At 48.4% G+C, this 20,304-nt stretch overlaps 1 protein-coding gene across 4 annotated transcripts in view; it reads right to left on the minus strand.

Annotated features, from left to right (window-relative positions):
• SULF2 (sulfatase 2) overlaps positions 1-20,304 on the minus strand; it is a 109,672-nt gene that overhangs the window by 52,455 nt on the left and 36,913 nt on the right. For all 4 annotated transcript variants that reach the window (XM_074347394.1, XM_074347396.1, XM_074347395.1 and 1 more), the window contains exon 3: positions 13,842-14,081. In XM_074347394.1, coding sequence (XP_074203495.1) covers positions 13,842-14,081 — 240 coding nt within the window. The remainder of the gene's footprint in view (positions 1-13,841; positions 14,082-20,304) is intronic.

The raw sequence follows: 20,304 nt of genomic DNA on the forward strand, positions 1-20,304 counted from the left end.
AAAACACATGCATGTATCAGGAAAAAGAATATTTCTATTTTCCCATGAAAAAAACAGTAACAACAACAAAACACCTGAGGTCATTTCAAGATTTTAAGTCATATGAAGAACATAAGCAGGGAAAAGCAGTAGAGAGGGATGGGGCAGGGAGGGCTCATTGATGCAGGGAGGTCAGGGAAGCAGCAAGGATGTTCGGGATGGAAGGTGAGTTATGAGAAGGAACAAGCTGTGTGAGCACTGGTCTAGGCAGTGGCAATCGTAAGTGCAAAGGCCCTGCGGCAGGTATGACCTGGGACTGTCTGAAGAACTGCAAAGAGGCCAGGAGGTCTGAGTGTTGTTAGAAAGGAAGAGAGAGAGGTAGGAGATATGGACAGAGGGGTGAGTAGGCCGAGGTCAGGCAAGGTGTTGGCAGCCCCGGCAGGGAGCTGTGAGTTTATTCTTAGAGCAGTGCGCAGCCAGTGGAGGGTCATAAGCAGGGAGTGACATGGTTAGATGTCCATTTTTCAAAACTTCCTCTAGCTGCTGGGTGGGGAGGATGAGTGGCTAATTGCTGGGGAGAAGCTGGGCAAGCAAATACACAGAAAGAAGGCTGAGGATGGCTGCTGGCATGTCCCTTCACAAGCCCCTGTGCGCTGCCTCCCCGTTTTGGGCATTACAGGAAGGCTGGGCTGCAGATGTCCCCGAGGGCCCGGCTGAGCTGCCGAGCTGGAGGCATGGAGGGCAAGCTGCTTGGGCCTCTAATTAAATGTTGGCCTCAGCCACTTACTCCCTGGGAGGGTCACGCAGCTTCAGCAGATGAGGACCGGGGCCCATCCATTTCCTGGAAACTTGGAAAGCCAGGCACGGAGCGCTCCCCTGCACCAGCGACAGGTTTTACTGCCTGCTGGGTCAACATTAGGACAAGCTGTCCCTGAACATCTTTTCGGTCCTTTTAAAGTATGTTTTTGTCCAGAAGGAAGGGACAAAGGAGGGGGAGAAAACTCACAAGAGACCTTTAGATCAAGGCCTGGAAAGACGTCAATCACTGTATATTTAATTATCACCTCAGAGGAATCTGACACCAAGCTGATCCTTCCAAGAGCTGTTCTCAACGCCATTAGGCTGATGCCCGATTTCTATGACGAGGATTTTGTGATGCTCCCTTATCCTCCTGCAGGGATATTTAGGGGTAACTAAAGTTACCCATGTACACGGTTTCCAAAAAAATCAGTATCATGCTCTAAATGCAATCCACAAGACAAAGTAAAGGACAGCAATTTATAACAAAGAAAAATCTCAGCAGTGACTTTCGAGCATCCATCAAGAAGACAGGATGGAGGAGTCAGATGCCCGCACCTGGGTTAACTGGCAGTGTGACAGCTATGAGCGCAGACTGGGCAGGCCCGTGGCATCTGCAAGTCAACCACTTCGGGTGGCCCTGCTGTCAGTGAGATCTGCAGCAATAAGGAATGATTCTGGGGAAAAGTTCTGCATTCAAGTTCAATATTCCCTCCACTGACTTATCCTTATGTTCTTGGAAAAATTCAGAGTGTATTAAATCCTTGCCAAAAAAAAAAAAAACAACCTTTCAGTGTTTATATATAAAATGGATTTAGGGTCAAGGCTCAGATAACAACGCACATAAAACAATCCACTCACATGATGATCTGGTAGAAGGCTCAGAAGCCATGTGGGATGCAAAGCAGTTTGGGGGCTGAGTGGGGCTCCCCCATGCAGAGCAGGACATCAAATCTCCTTGGCCCCTGCCCCCAGAAAGCCTGCAGCATCCCACTTTTATAACCACCAGAAATGCCTTCACAGACTTTAAGCCCTGGGGGTGGCGTGCTCCCTTGAGAACTACCAGGTTAGAAAAGAGTTTGTAAACATGGTGGCCTGTGGGCTGAATCCATCCCACAAGTATGTTTGCTTTGAGCCTGCCTGGTGTTTTTATTTATTTTTTAAAAAGCAGAGTGAATAATCCACATTAGAAAGCTGGTAAATTTCAATAAAAATCTGGATATTGCACTTCCAACAAATCAGAAGATCTGGGAACTTTGGGCCCATTCATTGTCTAATGGGCACGTCTGGCTGGGCCATGTGGTGCTGCCCCCTTCCCTGCGGGGCCCCTGGCTACATTAGAGTTTGGCTTCCCCGAGTAGAAAGGGTTCGCACAGACACAGCAGAGAGCAGACCCCTCCTTGGCCTTTGGAGGCTGATGCATGGGGTGCCCAGTTCCCCTCCTCTGCTGAAGGGCCTCTCTCCTTCTACTCTGACCTTCCCCCACAATAGCACAGATGGGTTCTGAAAGGAAGTGACCTGCTGGACAAAGGACAGGATGTCCTGGATGCTCAGAGAACAACAACCTCTGTGGACATGTGGGACCCACAGTCCCCAGGATGCAGGGCTCCTGTGAAGCTGCCCTCGGTCCTGACCCTGACCCTGACCCTGACCCATGACACAGCCACAGGATGGCCTGGGAAGGGTTGAGAAGCAGGTACAAGAGTTGGATTACCGTGCTCGGAGGGGGAGGGGACACTACAGGAATAAGAAGGGGGCAAGCCTACCTCACAGGCTTGTGTGAGAGTTAAGTAGGGTGAAAGTGGAAGGTACCCGCCGCCGCCACGAGGTCTGGGCGTGGTCAAAGCCCAGCAGAAACAACCCGCATTTTCTACTATCGTTGTTGTAATCATCATACGCCCAAAGGTCTGTGCATCCCTCCGAAAAGGTTTTGCTTGAATGACACTATTCCAAGGCTGCCCAGACAAACACTCGGCAATGATGGAAACGTTCTATCAATGCACCATCACATCTGGTACCCACGGGTCCCTACGGGGGTGCTTGAAACATCGCTGGTGCGACTGAGAAACGGAACTTTAAATCTGATGTATTTCTTTCTTTCTTTAGATGTCAAATATTTTGCTGAACTCAACTAATAATAGAACTAGTAAGATAATAAGACAAAGTCAAAGAGCATTTGAGAAACTGACTGTTGATAGACAATGTTAGTAGCTAGCATAGCTACAAACCTGAGTGATGTCCAACAGTATCGTAAGTCATAAATCTTTATTTAGCTTACCTTTTTTTTTCAGACAGGAACTATCCGCATCTCTACAAAATCTACGTTTCACCAAAGTTTTACAATTTCACATGTAACCTCACCAACTCTAGGACCTTTATTCAAAAGCACACAGTGGCACTCAGTGAGCATGTGTGGGAGGGCTCTCCCCAAAATGAAGTCATCAGACCAACACACAGGTCAAAAAGGTGTAACCAACCCAGCTGTGAGAACTCTTTTCTCCACACTGGCTAACCTCCCCTTGCATTTGCGGCACGCCACACCAACGGACAGACAACTCATTCAGTCCCATGCAGTCATTACTGACCCTTACAATAAAATCCAGATTCTAATTCGGTAACTCCTCACTCTTCTAACAAGTCCGTTAGTCTAGAGGCCTTTTTGATGCTTCACTTCTGCATATTATTTTACCGTAGAAATTGATGAATTTTATCGAAAAGGTTAATTGACACTGAACTTTAAAATTCCTACTTATTCAAGATCAGAATTACAACCACACACTAACTTACACGAATATTCCAATGGTGTGAAAACGACTGACACTTCAGGAATGGAGACAGGTAAGTTAAGAGAGTAATTTCTTAATTGGAAGAATATTTTCTTAAAGTTATAGGACAGAGGTTCTTGCTCTCTGAATGACTCAGAGATGAGAGCCATCAAGAGCCAGCGTTTTAAATTCACACGTATTTTAGTAATTCAGCACACCGTAAACGTTATTTCCACAGTCTCCACTTGCGATAATGGCCACTGTCCATCTTCTTCTCTCCTGTGGGCCTTCCCACAAGATGCTTAGTTTATAAATCCCCGAGTTTGCTATTTGTCTTTGGCTGTCTCTCCTTTGGCTCGCTAAATGTGAAATAAGTCCCAATCCAGAGAGTTGCCAACGTTCTGTCTTGCTCTGTTTTCAGTCTGTTAGAGCTTCGCATGTCACCACCACAGGCGATACACTATCTTTTTTCAATTTTTCGAAGTCTGATATATTTTTAACTAATTGAAGGTTAAGTAGCTCCCGGTGGCTAGGGGCTACTCTACTGGGCTCTAGTCTAAACTCTTCCAGAAAGTTCAGGGGAATTGCAGCGAGCGCCAGGGAGGGGCCTGCAAAAGGTCACACTTACCCTGAAAAGTTCCTCACAGTCTCCTGTGGCTCTAGGAAGACAAGGTTATACATTCACCTACCACAGACATCCCTCCTCACACTTCTATTTTGACTTCCACGATCACTTGAAAGCCCACTGAAGTCAGAGACTCTGTGAGCAAAGCTAATAATGGAGCCGATGGGCTGGGCGGTTACATTGCCCCGACTTAGGACCACAGCCTGGGGGATGATGGGGAGGTGGCTGGTTTCCAACCATCCCTGTCACCTGTAAGGTTTGCTCCAGCTCGAAGTCAAGACTGCAGCCTTAATGGAGGTTAGAGCATCACTAGGATGAAATAAGGTGGTGTGTGGGAAGGACACCAGCTGCTGTGGGTTGGATTGTGTCTGCCAAGATACATGTTCGAGTTCTAACCCCAGGTACTTTAGACGGTGAAATTTATTTGGAAATACGGTCTTCGTGGATGTAATTTAAGTTAAGATGAGACCATCCTGGATTAGGGTGGGTTCTCTCATCTGGTGACTGGTGTCCTCACAGAAGAGGGACATTTGGAAGCAGACATGCAGAGAGGAGAAGGCCACGTGAAGACAGGGACACACAGGGAGGTGGCCGCGCAAACATGGAAGCAGAGATGGGAGTGATGCAGCTATAAGCCAAGGAACGCCCGGGACTGCTGGCAGCCACCGGAAGCTGAAAGAGGCAGGGAGGGATTCTCCCCAGGAGTCTTTAGAAGGAGCAAGGCCCTGCTGACACTTGACCTTGGGCCTCTGGCCTCCAGAACGCTGAGAGAATACGCTGCTGTTATTTTAAGCCACCCAGTTTCTGGCACTTTTGTTATAGCAGCCATGGGAAACAAACACGCCAGCTAACAGGCTGGGATGGAGGGTGCTCCAAAGAGTAGAAATCCAGCCCCGCCAGCCTCAGACCCAGTTTTTGAAAAGTCTAGGAGAAGCATGATCATCTGCTTCCTCTTTCCTCCTGTGGCCCCAGGAAAGCCCTCATCCCAAGTTTGAGGGCCCTGGTCACATGACCCTGAGGGCAGACTCACAGCAAAGGCAGCAGGTGGCCAACACAGTTGCAACTCTGATGCACGGTTGGGGAAACTGAGGCCCAGAGGGGGCGGGGTCACAAAGGAGTGAGAAGCAGAGCCTAATTCTCTGGACTCCTGCACCAGTGTTTCACTTGTTTTGGAGCCTGAAGGTCTTGGAGAAAGAGAGTGACTATTACTCTGGAGTTTAAAGAAACTTAGCTTGCAGGTGTATGTGGAAGGGGCCAATGTGCCCCCCATCAAGGACGCCCTGGGCCCTGGGAGGCGCTGCTACAGCCCTGCCCGCTGATGCCCGACTTTCACGGTGGGGAAGGCGGGATCATGGTGCCCGGGGGAGGACAAGGCCCCCTGCTCCTTGAGGTGGGCCTAGTTCCTGGGACAAAGGCAGATGCTCTGCTGTCCCACCACAGGCTGGAGAGGGGGCGGGCAGGGGGCGGAGAGGGGCAGCTGGAGGGAGGGAAGAAGGGAGCTGTGTGTGTGCACTCAGAGGAGAGGAAGGGAGCGGACAGCAAGCACAGGAGGAAGGCCAAGCCCAGAGAAGGCTGCCATTGTGAAGGCGGGACAGCTGCTCCCGGCCCGGAGGCAACGTCCCAGGAAGAACCCAAGTCCCTTCTCCTGTGTGCAGGCAGACGGGCCAAGGAGAGGGAGGAGGAGAAGCCGAGGTGCAGGAGTGGGGGTGGGGAGGAGAGAAACAGGAGAGGGAAGAGGAGTCCAGAGAAGACGAGGGTGGCGGGGGAGGGGCTGCCGGCTTTGGCTGGAATAGAGATTCATCCACTCAGCCTGTAGCCACCCACTGAGCACCTGCGAAGGGGGCAGGCCTCCTTCCCGGCACGGGGATCCTGGGGTGGACAGACCACACATCCCCGCTTCCATGGACCTGACAACTTAGAAATAAGACGACCAAGGAAATAAATGGCAAAATGTATAATCAGTGGTGGAAAGGGCCAGGGAGGCGGATGCAGCAGAGACGGGGAGGGAGGACCAGGGGCCGGCAGGGGATGTGATTAACACGGGCAGTGGGACAGCCAACAGACAAATAGTGTAACGGAGGCTCTGACTTAACGAAAGCAGGCTGAGGGGATAAACGGGGAAGGGGAGCCTCTTTTGGATGCAATAGTCCAGGAAGGCTTCCTGAGGAGGTGATGCTTGAACAGAGGTCTGAGGAAAGTGAGAAAAGGCCGTGCAGATAGGAGGGGAAGAAGCCTCCAGAACAGGAAAGAGCAGGTGCCAAGAGCCGGAGTTGGGGACGGACAGGAGTTAGGGGATGGTTTGAGAAACAGGAAGGAGTGGAGTGACTGAGCCGCCAAGGGAGGACTGTGAGAGCTACCTGGGAGGGGAGGGATGGGGTCAGGTTCAAAACGCTGGTGGGGTTGGAGTGGACATCCAAGGGGAGATGAGGCAGCTGGAGGCTGGCATGTGGGTTTCAGGGCAAGAGGCTACAGGTAGGTCAGAACAGAGAGGTGGACAGAGGGAGGAGGGGTGCGGATGATTTCACAGGAAAACAGGAAGTTAGCCTGAGCACCAGCCCTCATGTCTTTGTGGTCCTGAAGCCACTTTAGGGAAAAAAGTAAGACACACACACATACACCTTTACACACCAGTAGCGAATCTTTGTCAGGGATGCCCAAATGCCCAGCAGGTGCCTTTCCACCCTCCTGCATCAGGGGGGTGCCCCAGCCTCCACCAACAGCCCAGGTGTCCTGCCACTGCGGGTGTCTCGGCACAGAGCCCCTCCCTCTCCCAAGTGACAGTGGCTGCCAGAGGTTGACGGCCAAGAAGACCAGGTCCTCATCTGACCTCCCCTCCCCAGCTTTGTAAGAGGAGAAGAATGGAAATAATTGGGGTGCTTGGGGCCAGATTTCAAAGCAGCTCCAACTGGGAGCCCTGGCACCCCTGGGGCTTGTAATGAGGGGCGTGCTCCCGCGTCTCCTGCAGTGCGTTCTAGAACACGAAGGGAGAGGGGCGGGAGGCTCACCACCAGCGCTTCCATCTCTACAAGAGTCTGCACCAGATGGCAGGAGCTGGGCGGGGAAACAGCGTCAGAACTGCCAGACTCAGATGGCAGCGTGGAATGAGAAAGCATTATTACCCTAACGAGAAGAAAACAGGCACCCCTGTCTAATTCATCAGAAAGGGCTGGCAGAGATGTGTTTTTCCTTTGGTGGTGGTTGTCGTTTTGCACAAGGCACGGCAGTGGAAATTTGTGAATGCCACTGCAGTGCATGCTTCCTCCTTATCTTTTGCAACAGCTCTTGATTTGGGGGACCCAGATGTTGGGGGGGGCAATGATTCCATCTGCTGCTCCAGAAACAGGGGACGGAGGCTAAGCTAATTGGCACGCACCGTCTGCCGTCTGTGGTGACTGGCCCAGGGGTTGGCATGTGATTCAAGCTGGTCCAGTCAAAAAGATGCTCGCCCCTCAGGCATCCTGGGGAAAGATCCTGCTGAGTGCTGCAGTATGATGTAAAGGAAGAGGCGTGCGGCCCCTGCCAGTGCCAGCCAGCATCTGGAGACCTCAAGCCTGATGATGAAATCGGGACAATGTCAAACCACAGCATCTGCCTCTGTCTGAAGTTCGCCTGTGTCTTTTTGGTTTAGGGAGCAAAAAAATTCATAGCTTGCCAAAACCCCTTGGGAGTTGGGGTTTCTGTTGCTTGGATCTAAAGGTCATCTACCCACTATGAGCACTGCCAAGAAGTACCCTCTCCTTGCTCAAGCAGAACTCATACATCCCCTCCTCAGAACTGAGAGGTGCAGAGCCAGAGGAGACCTGGCGAATGGAAGGAGACGCATGTTTTCAGCTTTGCCAGAGCTGCCAAATCGCTCTTCAAAGCGAAGGTGCCCATGCGCATGTCCACGGCTTGTCTTCCTGTTTTCCCACATCCTCACCACCACTTGCTGCGACAGGATTTCTAAGCATGGCTTCATTTGCATTTTACTGATCACCAGAGAGGCTGAGCGCGCGCCGCCACCTGTGACCCACGGGTCTAACTTATTTTCATCATCTGACACTACGTGTTGTGACATTCACCTGAACGCTGGTCTGGGGTGGGCAGTGTGAGGCTGTTTATCATCGATAATGTTTCTTAAGTGCTTACGATGTATCACTGTTTCAACATATTTAACCCTCACAAAACCCTGTGAGTTCAGTAACATTATTATCCTTAGTTGAGGTAACCAAGACATAGAGGTTAAATAACTTGTTCATATTCACTCAGTTAGTAAGTGGTCCAGCCCAGATTCGAACCCAGGCAGAGCCCTGGCTCTCAACCGCTTTGCAAAGAGCTGGAGGCATCTCATTGTGCGAATTCTGTAACTTTGACTCGTGGGTATTTAAGCGAGCACAGTCAGGGCTGCGGAAGTGTGCTAAAAGATGACTAAGCACAGTTTGTAAAAACTGAGGATGCAATTTATCCTTTCAAGGGTATTTATATTTGAGATCCAAGTCCCAAAATGAGAGGAAGCCAACACACAGACATATCTGTGAACAAACTGGTATTTATCCTGCTTAAACCTAGCACCTCTCCCTTCATCCTTTGTCAATCTCTACGGCAAACACGGCAGCACAAAGCAAGATGATGGCAAACTGAAACTGCCAATCTTGTAAAAGACGCAAGGTTTTGTGAAATTAATTAAAGTCCTGCTGGAGGACAGCTTGAAGCATGTGCGAATCCACTGACAAACAATAATCTGGTCTATGAGATAACCGTACAAGAGACCACTGAAAATGATGAGGGAATCAGCACTTCCCAGGGAAGTTTCAGATGTCAAAGGATTAAGAGAGACCCTGGGGAAAACTGATCAAATCTTCAAATACTTTTGCAAAAAATGATCCTTTATGAGTTTGCTGTGAAAATTGAAGGTGAAATAAAGGATATCACAGTGCGCTATCATTTAAATTTGTTGAACAAATTACCCTCCACCTCTAACTGACATTTCATCAATTCATTTGATTGAAGAATCAACCTGTTAGTCACCATTATAACCTAACCTTTGCTAAATACTGTCAGATATAACATAGAATAAGGTTATTTTCTAAATTTTGTAGTTTTACTTTTTTAAGATAAGATTAAACACATTAAAAGCATACATAATGTAAAAATACATTGGTCCACGTAAGGAACATTTTTCTGGTTCCAGTCTTCCACAGTTCAGGCTGACCTTCTGTATTCAAAAGGGTACCACATACACAAATGACTGAGAACCATTATTGTCATTGTGATTTTAATCGTCCCTCAGTATCCATTTTCTTATTCTCCTATAGCAATAGAATTTTTAGCTGGGCAAATGGCCACCCAGAATAAAGACTACATTCCCCAGGCTCCTTTGCAATCATGTGTGGTCATGTGACTTGTTTCTCATCAATGGGAAGTAAGGAGAAATAGAAAGCAATTGAGTCTTTGATCAATTTGGGAGCGCCAAAACATATAAAACAAACATTAATAGACCCAAAAGGAGAAACAGACAGCAACACAATAATAGCAGGGGACTTTAATACCCCACATTCATCAATGGATAAATCATCCAGACAGAAAATCAATAAAGAAACATAGGCCTATCAGATCAGATGGACTGAACACACATACAGAGCATTCCATCCAAAAGCAACAGAACACACGTTCTTTTCAAGTGCACGTGAAACATTCTCCAGGACTGATCATATGTTAGGCCACAAAACAAGTCTTAATACATTTAAGAAAACTGAAATCATACCACACATCTTTTTCAACCACGATGGTGTGAAATGAGAAATCAATTACAAGCCGAAAACTGGAAAATTCACAAGTATGTGGAGACTAAACAACATGCTACTGAACAACCAATGGATCAAAGAAATCAAAAGAGAAATTAAAAAAAAAACCTTGAGACAAGTGAAAATGAAATACAACACACCAAAACACATGGGATGCAGCAAAAGAAGTTCTAAGAGGGACGTTCATAGTGATAAATGCCTACATCAAGAAAAATTTCAAATAAACAACCGAACTTTACTCTTCGAGGAACTAGAAAAAGAACAACAACAACAAAAATGCCAAAGTTAGTAAATGGGGAGAACATAATAAAGAAATAAATAGAATATAGAGACTAAAAGGACAAATGGAAAGATCCATGAAACTATGAACTGCTTCTCTAGAAGAATAAACAAAATTGATAACCCTTTAACTAGATTCACCAAGGAAAAAAGATAGAGGACTCAAATAAATAAAAACAGAAATGAAAGAGGGGATGTTACAACTGATACCACAGATACACAAAAAAACCATGAGACTGCTATGAACAATTATATGCCAATGAGTTTGACAAGCTAGAAAAGTGGCTAAGTTCCTAGAAACATACAACCTACCAGGACTGAACCATGAAGAAATAGGAAATCTGAACAGCCAAGAATATTTGATGGGGAAAGGACAGTCTCTTTAATAAATGGAGCTGGGAAAACTGGACAGCCATATGCAAAAGAATTAAATTGAACCACTATCTTACAATATAGACAAAAATTAGCTCAAAAAGGATTAGAGACTTGAACATCATTTGACATGGGTCTTGGCAATGGTATTTTTGGATCTGACACCAAAAACAAATGCAATAAAAGCAAAAGGAAGTAAACTAAAAAGCTTCTGAACAGCAGAGGAACATTCTGCACAACAAAAGGAAAAGACAACCTACCAAATGAGAGAAAATATTTGCAGATCTGATAAGGGGTTAATATCCAAAATATGTATATATAAAAAACTCTTAGAACTCAATAGGAAAAAAGCCAAACAATCCAATTAAAAAATGGGCAGAGGATCTGACTAGACATTTTTCCAAAGAAGACATACAGATGGTCAACAGGTACATGAAAAGATGCTCCACATCACTAGTCATCAGGGAAATGCAAATCAAAACCACAATGAGATATCATGCTTGTTAGAATGCCGGGTATCAAAAACGCAAAGACTAACAAGTGCCAGTGAGGATTTGGAGCAAAGGGAACCTTAGTTCACCGTGGGTGGGAATGTAAATTGGTATCACCATTATGGAAAACAGTATGGAGCTGATCCAGCAATTCCACCTCTGAGGATCTATCCAAAGGAAATGAAGACACTAACTTGAAAAGATACATGCACCCCAATGTTCACACCAGCATTATTTACAAAAGCTAAGAAATGGAAGCAACCTAAGTGTCAATAGATGCATGAATGAAGAATATGTGGTACACACACACAGACACGAATATTATTTAGCTGTGAAAAAGAAATCTTGCCACATGCAACATGGATGGACCTTGAGAGTATTATGCTAAGTGAAATAAGTCAAAGACAATTACCATATTATTTCACTTACATATGAAATCTAAAAAAAAAAAAATTGAGCTCACAGATACACAGAACAGATTGGTGGTTACCAGAGGTGGGTGAGTAGTGGGTAGGTGAAATGAGTGAAGGGGGATGAAAAGTTTAACTTCCAATTATGAAATAAATACATCATGGGGATGTAACGTACAACATGGTGACGATGATTGATAACATTGTACTGTATACTTGAAAGTTGTTGAGAGAGTAGATCTTAAAAGTTCTTAACACACACACACACACTTTTTGTAAGTATGTATGGTGACAGATGTTAAGTAGACTTAATGTGGTTATCATTTTGCAATATATACATATAATGACTCATCACGTTATACATATGAAACTAATAAAATGTTTTATGTCAATTATGCCTTAAAACAAAAAAGAATGAAAATGGTTGAGTCTCTGATCAATTCATGGGGCAGGCTCATCAAAGCAGCACGGACTTTTAATTGAGAGTAATAAACCACTGCTGTCTCGGGTCTCTCACACACAACCAAATTTAAATCCATCTCGACCAACTGCCCTAGACACTCATGAGAGCTCAGGGTTAAATGTGTCTAAGGACCCTGGAAGAACAGTTGACCATCGTTGCCTTGGGGGACTAAAAGTTATCATATAATCTAATGTGAGTAACACAAATCAAATTAATCTAAGAGTGATTTTGAATTCATTCTAGTTTTCTGTCATTTTTCTCAGTCAACTTACAACAGCCAGCAGAACTAATAAGGTGTTCACTTTAAGCAGTAGCTTAACGTAAAACTCAAATCTGAGCTTCCTAGCTACCAGGGCAAAAAGGGAAAGTGTACAGGGTGCATAGCTCTTGTTCTTCCAAGACCTTTCAGCTAGAGGTTCTAAATGTGGGTATCAGCCCTTAGCCATGTTTTGTTCGGTCCATAGTGTACATTAGAAAAAACCCTGCGTTTTGCCAACACTTTTAAAAATCAGATTTCTGCCAAAAAAATCAGATTAGAAGTACTTGGAAGTTGACAACCCTGAGCACAAATGGCTGCCACTACCTGGACCTGAGTAGCAGATGCCCCTTTCAATAGGTGCCCTCTGGTCTGCCGCAGGCTCCCCTGTCCTGCTTCCCTCATCTATACCCTGGTCTCTGCAGCCACATAGGTGGTGGCCTCTGGTAAACTCTAACATGAGTGGCTTTCTGCAGAGACCCAGGAACCAACAGGGTTATGTGTATAGGATTGAGGCTTTCAGGAGTTCTCTCATCAACTCATTTGCTGGGTAATTCTGGCGGTGGAATGAATCTGCAGGACGACACACCTGCCCCGCTTGCTCCCCAACCCAACATGCCCACGGCCAGCCACACTGTGCACGTGAGGGGAAGCTGCCCAGCTCCCAGGGCGGCTTCAGTGCCACAAATCCAGCTGAGGGAGGCTCCGTCCCTCTCGCATGTCACTCCCACCTACACAAGCCCCTTGTCACTTGAACACAGTCTCCCGGCTTACAACACCCAGGCCACAATATCTGATTTCACAACTGCCTTGGCTGCTTACCCAAGGTGGGGAGCGTTTGTTTATTTTTCTAAATTAAAGCAAATTAAATTGAGTTTGGAGGATTTTGCAATGTTGCTGGAGATAAGTGACTGTTTGCCATTGTGCCTTTGCCTTGAGCAACCAGCCTGGCAGGTGAGTCTTCAGACTCCACCAAAGTTATCAACTGCAAGATAAAGACAGGACGCCTCGCTCACTCTACACCCAGGATGCCACACTGCGGGTACGACTGCAGGAGAGATGGAATGGAGCACACTGGGTAGTGTAGACGGTCAAGTATAGACACACAGTCCATCCATCTGCAGAGTGGTCACACAGTCCCCACATATGTTCCCTTCCAGCCTCCACACTAATTTTAATCCCCATCCCCCCACCCCAATGTTCTTCTGGAAGCTTCTTCCATGCTGATAGCCTCAGGTCAATGAAGTAGTCCCCCACGACTTAAGTAACATAATTCACAAAGGACTCACACTCTTGCCCGGGAACTTCATGACTTCCCTGTATGATATTTCACATTTTAAAGGGACTCACTTTAAAAAAAAACCTCAAATTCCTCTGAAAAGGTCACTTTCTATCACTTCTATAGGCAAATAAATCTGTATTTTTCTAATGCATCTAGAAGTCAACGCACGACTTTTAAAAGAAAACAAAGTTGTTCGCGCACTACAGGGACCCACTGCAGTACAGGGACCACACCCGGAGAGACAGTGGTCCAAGGTGGGGACACCGGGTACCACTCCCGGAGGGGCCCAGCCCACGCGCATGCGCGCGCGCCCACCCGCCGCAGCCTGGCTCCCTCACCTGTCCGGTAGCCCGTGCTGTTGAGGTACACGGCAAAGGTGCGGCTCTCGTGCTGCGCCTGCCAGGAGGGCGAGGAGCAATTCTCGTTGTTGGTGTAGGTGTTGTGGTTGTGGACGTACTTCCCGGTGAGGATGGAGGAGCGCGAGGGGCAGCACATGGGCGTGGTCACGAAGGCGTTGATGAAGTGCGCCCCGCCCTGCTCCATGATGCGCCTCGTCTTGTTCATCACCTGCATGGAACCTGCAACCAGGAATGGAGGTGAGATGCGGGCCCGCAGATTTCCAACTAGCGTGTGCCAGTTGGGCACCAAACAGTTAGAGAGAGGTGCTGAGTGAGTGGGTGGCAACCGCTCTCTGGGGAGGGGAGTGCATTTTGGAATTCTCCAAGGACAAACTGGGAGGCACTACTGGCATTTGTGGGCAGCAGACAGCAACGCAGTGTGGGATGGTCCTACACAATGAAGAAATACCCTGGGTCCCCAGTTCCACTAGGCGTTCATGTCAGAGAGTCTGTAAAAACCTGTAAGTTACCTAAGCTGAGTAAGGAACTCTGTTTTGCATATAAACGGAACACCTTCTTTTGCAGGGTATTAATATAAGCTCATTTTTTTTTTTTTTGGAAAGCAACCACTAGGTAAACAGAGAGAAGATTATAGTTTGTTTTATTTGGAACTTTCCCAAGAATTATTCACTCTTATTGAAATCTGATCACCCAGCCTGCCACCCCCTCAGCCCACCTCAGCTGAAAAGCTCTGTATCAGCCGTGAACCACGCTTTCTCACCTCCTCTATCCAGCTTAGAACCCACTTCCCACCTCCCCCCACATCTAACCCACCAGTCCAGCTGCACCTCTTCTGTCCTCTGGGATCACTCTGGCTTCCAATTCCCTTGAGCTCTTACCACAAATTTGTTGTTAGGACTTAATGATATACCACCAGGTACGGGGATTTCATTCATGCCTATTCTTGTTTCTCAATGAAGCTGTAAGCAGAGCAAAGCGCAGGAAGAAAAGCAAGCTAATTTGTGTGGAAACCCTACTGTGTGCAGGCGCCTTGACACTCTGTTCTGGCCAGGACTCCAGGAGGGCAAAGACTGACTATGTGCCTTGCTCAGTGCTGAATCCTTAACACCTCCCACTGTGTGTGTCACACGGTAGGTACTCAATAAATGTGTGAAGAATGTATGTGTAATTGTATACCATGGCTGGTACCCAGACATTTAGTAGGTTCAATGGAAATATCCAATGGAAATCCTTTTTCTTTTCCTTCTACAGCCATCCTCTTTTTTTTCCTTTTCCTTGCGGTTCTTAGGGTCTATTGTCGATTGAATGATGGCCCACCCACCAAAGACATGTCCCTGTCCGAATCCCTGGCACCTGTGCATGTGACCTAATTTGGACAAAGGGTCTTTGTAGATGTACTTAAGGATCTTGAGGTGAGATGGTTCTGGATTACCTGGCTGGGCCCTAAATTCAAAGACAAGTGTCCTAAGAGACCGAAGGAAGGAGACACACAAACACAGAGGGGCAGGCCTTGTAAGATGGAGGCAGAGATTGGAGGGACTTATCTATAAGCCAAGGAATTCTCTGGGCCCCCACGAGCTGGAAGGGCAGGGAAGGATTCACCCCTAGAGGCTTTGGAGGAAAGAGCCCTGCCGACACCTTGATTTCAGACGTCTGCCTCCACAATTGTGAGATAGTAAATCTGTGTTGTTTTAAACCACCGGGTGTGTGGCAATTTGTTAGGACAGCAATAAGAAACCAATACAGGGTCTAGCAGGCATTTGAGGCTCTTGCGGAAGAGCTGCCGATCCCAATCACCAATGACCCCCTAGAGCCCCGAAAGCGTCAGGCCCACCTCAGCTCTCTGTCCCTAAAGGCTAAGAATGAAAAGGAGATTTATGTGGCTCTTTGATCCCATCTTTTTTGCCAAACAAGGAAGGAAACAGAGTTTCCCTGAGGCAAACATAGATCGTATCTCTTCACTGCTTAAAAGCATCCAGTAGCTTCCCACTGCACTCAGGAGAAAACCCAAATTCCTTACTGGGGCCTGAAAGACTATTCCAGACCTGCCCTCCCCGCCAACCCACCTCCAGAGTTTCTTTGACCTCATCTCTTCTCTCCCCACTGCTTGCCCGGCTCCACAGGCTTCCTCATTGTTTCTCAAGGGTTCCAGGCTCATCCCTGCCCCAGGATCTTTGCACTTGCGCTTGCCTCTGCCTGGGACTCTCTTTCTGAGACTTCGCATTATTCACATCTTAACTTAGAGGTCGCCTCCTCTGTGAGGCCTGGCCGACCTCACCATCTGAAGGAGCCCCCACCCTGCTCACTTGCTACCACACCAGTATGCTTCTTCTCCGTGTTTCTCTCCTTCCGAAACAGTCTCCTTTACCAGTTCACTTGTTTATGATCTGCCTCTGCTTCTGGACTGAGCGTTCTGGGTGATCCAGGGCACTGTCCACCTCCAGCCCCAGGAATACAGACCTGATGCCCTGTGATCTCACTGAATGACTGAAGGAAGAGAGCAGACTCTGCCCTTTCGAGCCCAGCACTGAGGCGGTTTTATAAGAGAAAACCAGATGCCCACCAGGAACCAGGAGTGTTTCCTGAGCCTCCTGGCCGAGGTCTCCCCCAGTGGGTGAGGAAAGAACCAGCTTTGTGTTTAAACAGGAATCGTCAGGCCTTGGAACTGCATGAACATCTGTTGTCAAGGTCACACACCCTCTGGAGAAGTCCCCAAGGGTCCCAGCTGTAACTGGTGGCAATTATAGGGTTTCCACCAGGTGTGAAGTCTCCCTCTGCAGGGGATGGAGGAGGCAGGCTCTCTGGGGCCTCCTCTACCAGCTGGTGTGAAGTCGCAGAAGCCTGCAGAGTGAGCGAGCCACAGGGTCGGACAGAGCCCTGGGCTTCCCCGGCCGGGGGGTGGGGGTGGGGGGCGCCCTCCTAGCCTCCTTATTGATCAGATGTCAGTAACGTCCCTGGCCACACACTGAGCCTGCCGCCCCTCCTACTCCGCTTCCCTTCACCCCCCAGCACTTACTGCCCTCGGACAATTCCCTCATTTGTGTGTTACCCACTGTTCCCACCAGAACAGCTCCACGGGGCAGGGACTTAGGTCTGCTTTGTTCACTGTCCTACTCCCCAACCCAGAACAGTGCCCGGCACAGGGTGAGGGCTCAACAAATATCTACTAAAGTAACAACAATAAAAATTATCTCACTCTTTGGGTTTCCATACAACCCAGGAGCCCAAGCTGGTTTGTGTCCACGACATGCATGTGTGTATATATGTGTTTGTTGTGCACAGTGGATTTTAAACATCTGAATTTAAACAGCACCAAACAGATGATGTGGTCGCTAGTTTGCCACACTCCCCAGTGCTCCCTATAGTCTTATACCAGCTCTGCCCATTCACATTACCTGCCTGGTCCCTGAAGGCTTTGGTTTGGTAACTCCTAATATAACTTAGTGGTTGAGACAGCTCTGACTCGTGCCTGGGGTAGAGAGGGGACAGTGATGCATGCCAATAACAACTGTTATTGTCACTGATGTGATGACTATGCTGGCTGAGTGTCTGCTGTGTGCGCTGTGCTGGGCACACAATGTGCATCGTTTTTATTAAATCCTCCCAATGAACCATTCAACAGAAGAGGGAGCTAAGCACAAGAAGTTAAATGACTGGTCAAGGTAGCGGAGCTGGGGAAGTGTGACGTGAGGGATGGAACCCAGGCTTGTCTGACAGGAGAGGTGGGTGCTGGGTGAAACCTTCAGGAAACGTTCAGCTTTGGCCACACAGAAGGTGTTGATAATGTACCAGGAAGTGCACAGAGGTCCCCATGCACTCTGTCAACTCTTGGTTTCAGCAAGGCTCAGAAGGGGAGTCCCCTGGACTGTCTGCTGGTCCCCAAGTCATCCCAGAGGTGACATTAGCTGGCACATCAGCAGTGAGAGTGGCACAGGGTCACATCACCAAATGCCAGGGACACCAGTGGTGGGAAAGTGATTCCTGTCCACTCCTTCTGATAAACTCTGGGACAAAGTCTGGGGTGGGCGCTGCCCCGTCCTAATGCCCACACCCTATTTCAGCAGGAAGAGACCCGGCCAGCCGCTAGGAGCTCTGGGCGGGCAGCCGTATTGGTTTACACCTGAACACGTGGTTTACGTTCCTTCAACTTAGGGCACATGGTGCTCGCCTCTCTCATTTAGGGTAGTGGAATCCTGTTCTTTAAAAACAATTACAATTGTTAAAAAAAAAAAAAGTAAATAGTAGCATGGGTGGCACACAAATACAGTGAAACTGTGCAAAGGTGAGGGGATGGCCGGCATGTGGCACAAGCCGGCACCGTCTACCCAGTGGTGACATTGGCTAGTAGACACCTCAGATGTCCCCTGATGTCAGAGGTCTGTCCACAGCTCCCCCTGCAGCTCCTCCCCTCTCCTCCAGGTACTCAGGCAATACCCTTAGCTACTCCTTGGTCCCGTCTTTCTATCCCACATCCAATCCAACAGCAAAACCTGTTGCTCTTTCTTCAAAGAACATCCACACTCAGAGTCTCGTGGCCTCCTCCCTGGGCAGGCAGCCACCCTCTTTCCTCTGAACGAGGTCCACTGCTTCCTGACTGCGCTGCAGCCACTTACTCCCTGAGAAGCAGCCAGAGCATCTCCTCCCCTCAGCACCCACCGCAGCTCCCACTCACTCAGAAAGCAAAGTCCCTGTGGTTGTCCGCAGGCTCCTTGGGATCCAGGTCCCCCTTCCCACCCCCTCTCTGCAACCACGGCGGCCTCGACTCTCCTCACACTTACCAGGCTCACTCCCACCTCAGAGCCTCTGTCCATGCAGCTCCTCCAGGCCATGGTGCCTGGCACACAGCAGGTGTTCAGCGAGTTTTTCTCAAAGGCACGGATCTAGGGCAATCCAGGCAGAATCCACCCTTTGCCAGCTCTTCACAGAGGAGAAAGGAGGAAACAGCTGGCCTCACCAGGTCTCCAGAGAGGGCAGAGAGGACAAAGCCCGGCCGCCCACCTGACCTGTCAGACCCTCTCCTGCAGAGCAGGGGGGCCGCACCTGGTGGCTCATCCACCTGCAGAAAGCAGCCCCGAATGCTGTGCTGGCAGAAAGCAAACAGCCTGCGGAAACTTTTCGCCTTTTAAGGGGCTCCAAACTGGCGTCTCAAAGCCCTCACATCTCCATCTTCCTAATTTTGGAGGAAATGAGCCATTGTCTGCTCTTAACCGGTACCTCCCCGCGCGGGTCTGCTCGGGGCAGTCACCCCTGCCCAAATCGGCCAGCCGAAGGAGAGCTGTGTCAGTCTGTTGTTGGAGCACAATTTAAACGTGTGTTGAAATGACAGCCGCGTCTGTGCATACGCAGCATGACATGTTAAGGCCCCCCTTGGGGACAGTAACCTGCTTTATTAAAACTGCCACAGTGACAAGGTTCTGTAAATCTGCATCTGGAACAGAAAAACACATGATCTCACCTCCGTGCCCCGCGCAGCCCTGATGCAGATGGACAGCTCTGAGGGGAGGGAGGAGCCTGGAAGACCGGCCCACACAGAAATAGAAAGGCCAGCCAACCAAAACTTATGTCATCCAACATAAGCCAGGGGACACGCAGACAAAAACAGACCAGGCTTCTTTCCGTGATCAGACCTGCCTCCCTCGCTGGGCCAGGAGTGAGGTCACCCTGACACTTTTCTCTGTGACTCTAATGGACTGGTGTGGACTTAAAAAAAAAAAGCGCAATCTTAAAGTTGAGGGTTTTGTTTTATTCAGCGGACTTTCCAAGGACTTGAGCCCGGGAGGTGGCCTCTTAGCTGGCTCTAAGAAACTGCTCTGAAGAGGCAAGGGAGGAGCCAGGATATGTAGGAGCTTTGGCAACAAAGATCAGGTAGTCGGAACATTAAAAGATTACTGTTAATAAGAAGAAAGTCACGTATCTGAAGTTAAGGAAATTAGCACTTTTCTATACACGGGAAGATGCAAAAGGCTGGGCTCACTGAAATCATCCCTTTGATGTGCACCTCGCTCTCTGGGGCCAGTGTCCTGTGCTTCCACTGCAGAGGCCCGGCTGCCTACTTGTCTCCATCCTGAGCTCCCTCTGCTCACGGTCGAGGGTGGCGGCAGTGGCTGATGACTTGATGGCCACAGCATCCTTTGTTTACTCATACGACAGGCAATATTTTTCATTCACACTAGGGAGGCCCCGCCCCGACCCTGATGACGGGGACTTGAATTTCGGTGCCCAAACTACTCACCTGCCCAGGAAGGAACAAGGCGTTTCCCACAGCAGACCCATCCCCCTTTCTGATTGCTTTTTTTGGGAAGCCTCTCAGTCTACCACCTGGGCTGTTATTTATTTGATCTCATAGTTTTCTTCCAAGTAACTTAAAAAAAAAATAAACTTTCATCTCAACCCAAGTAGCTATGTGACATTCTGGACTTGACGAGCTACTTAGGTATTTTTT

Source organism: Camelus bactrianus, chromosome 19 (assembly GCF_048773025.1).
Source record: "Camelus bactrianus isolate YW-2024 breed Bactrian camel chromosome 19, ASM4877302v1, whole genome shotgun sequence".
Classification (NCBI taxonomy): domain Eukaryota; kingdom Metazoa; phylum Chordata; class Mammalia; order Artiodactyla; family Camelidae; genus Camelus; species Camelus bactrianus.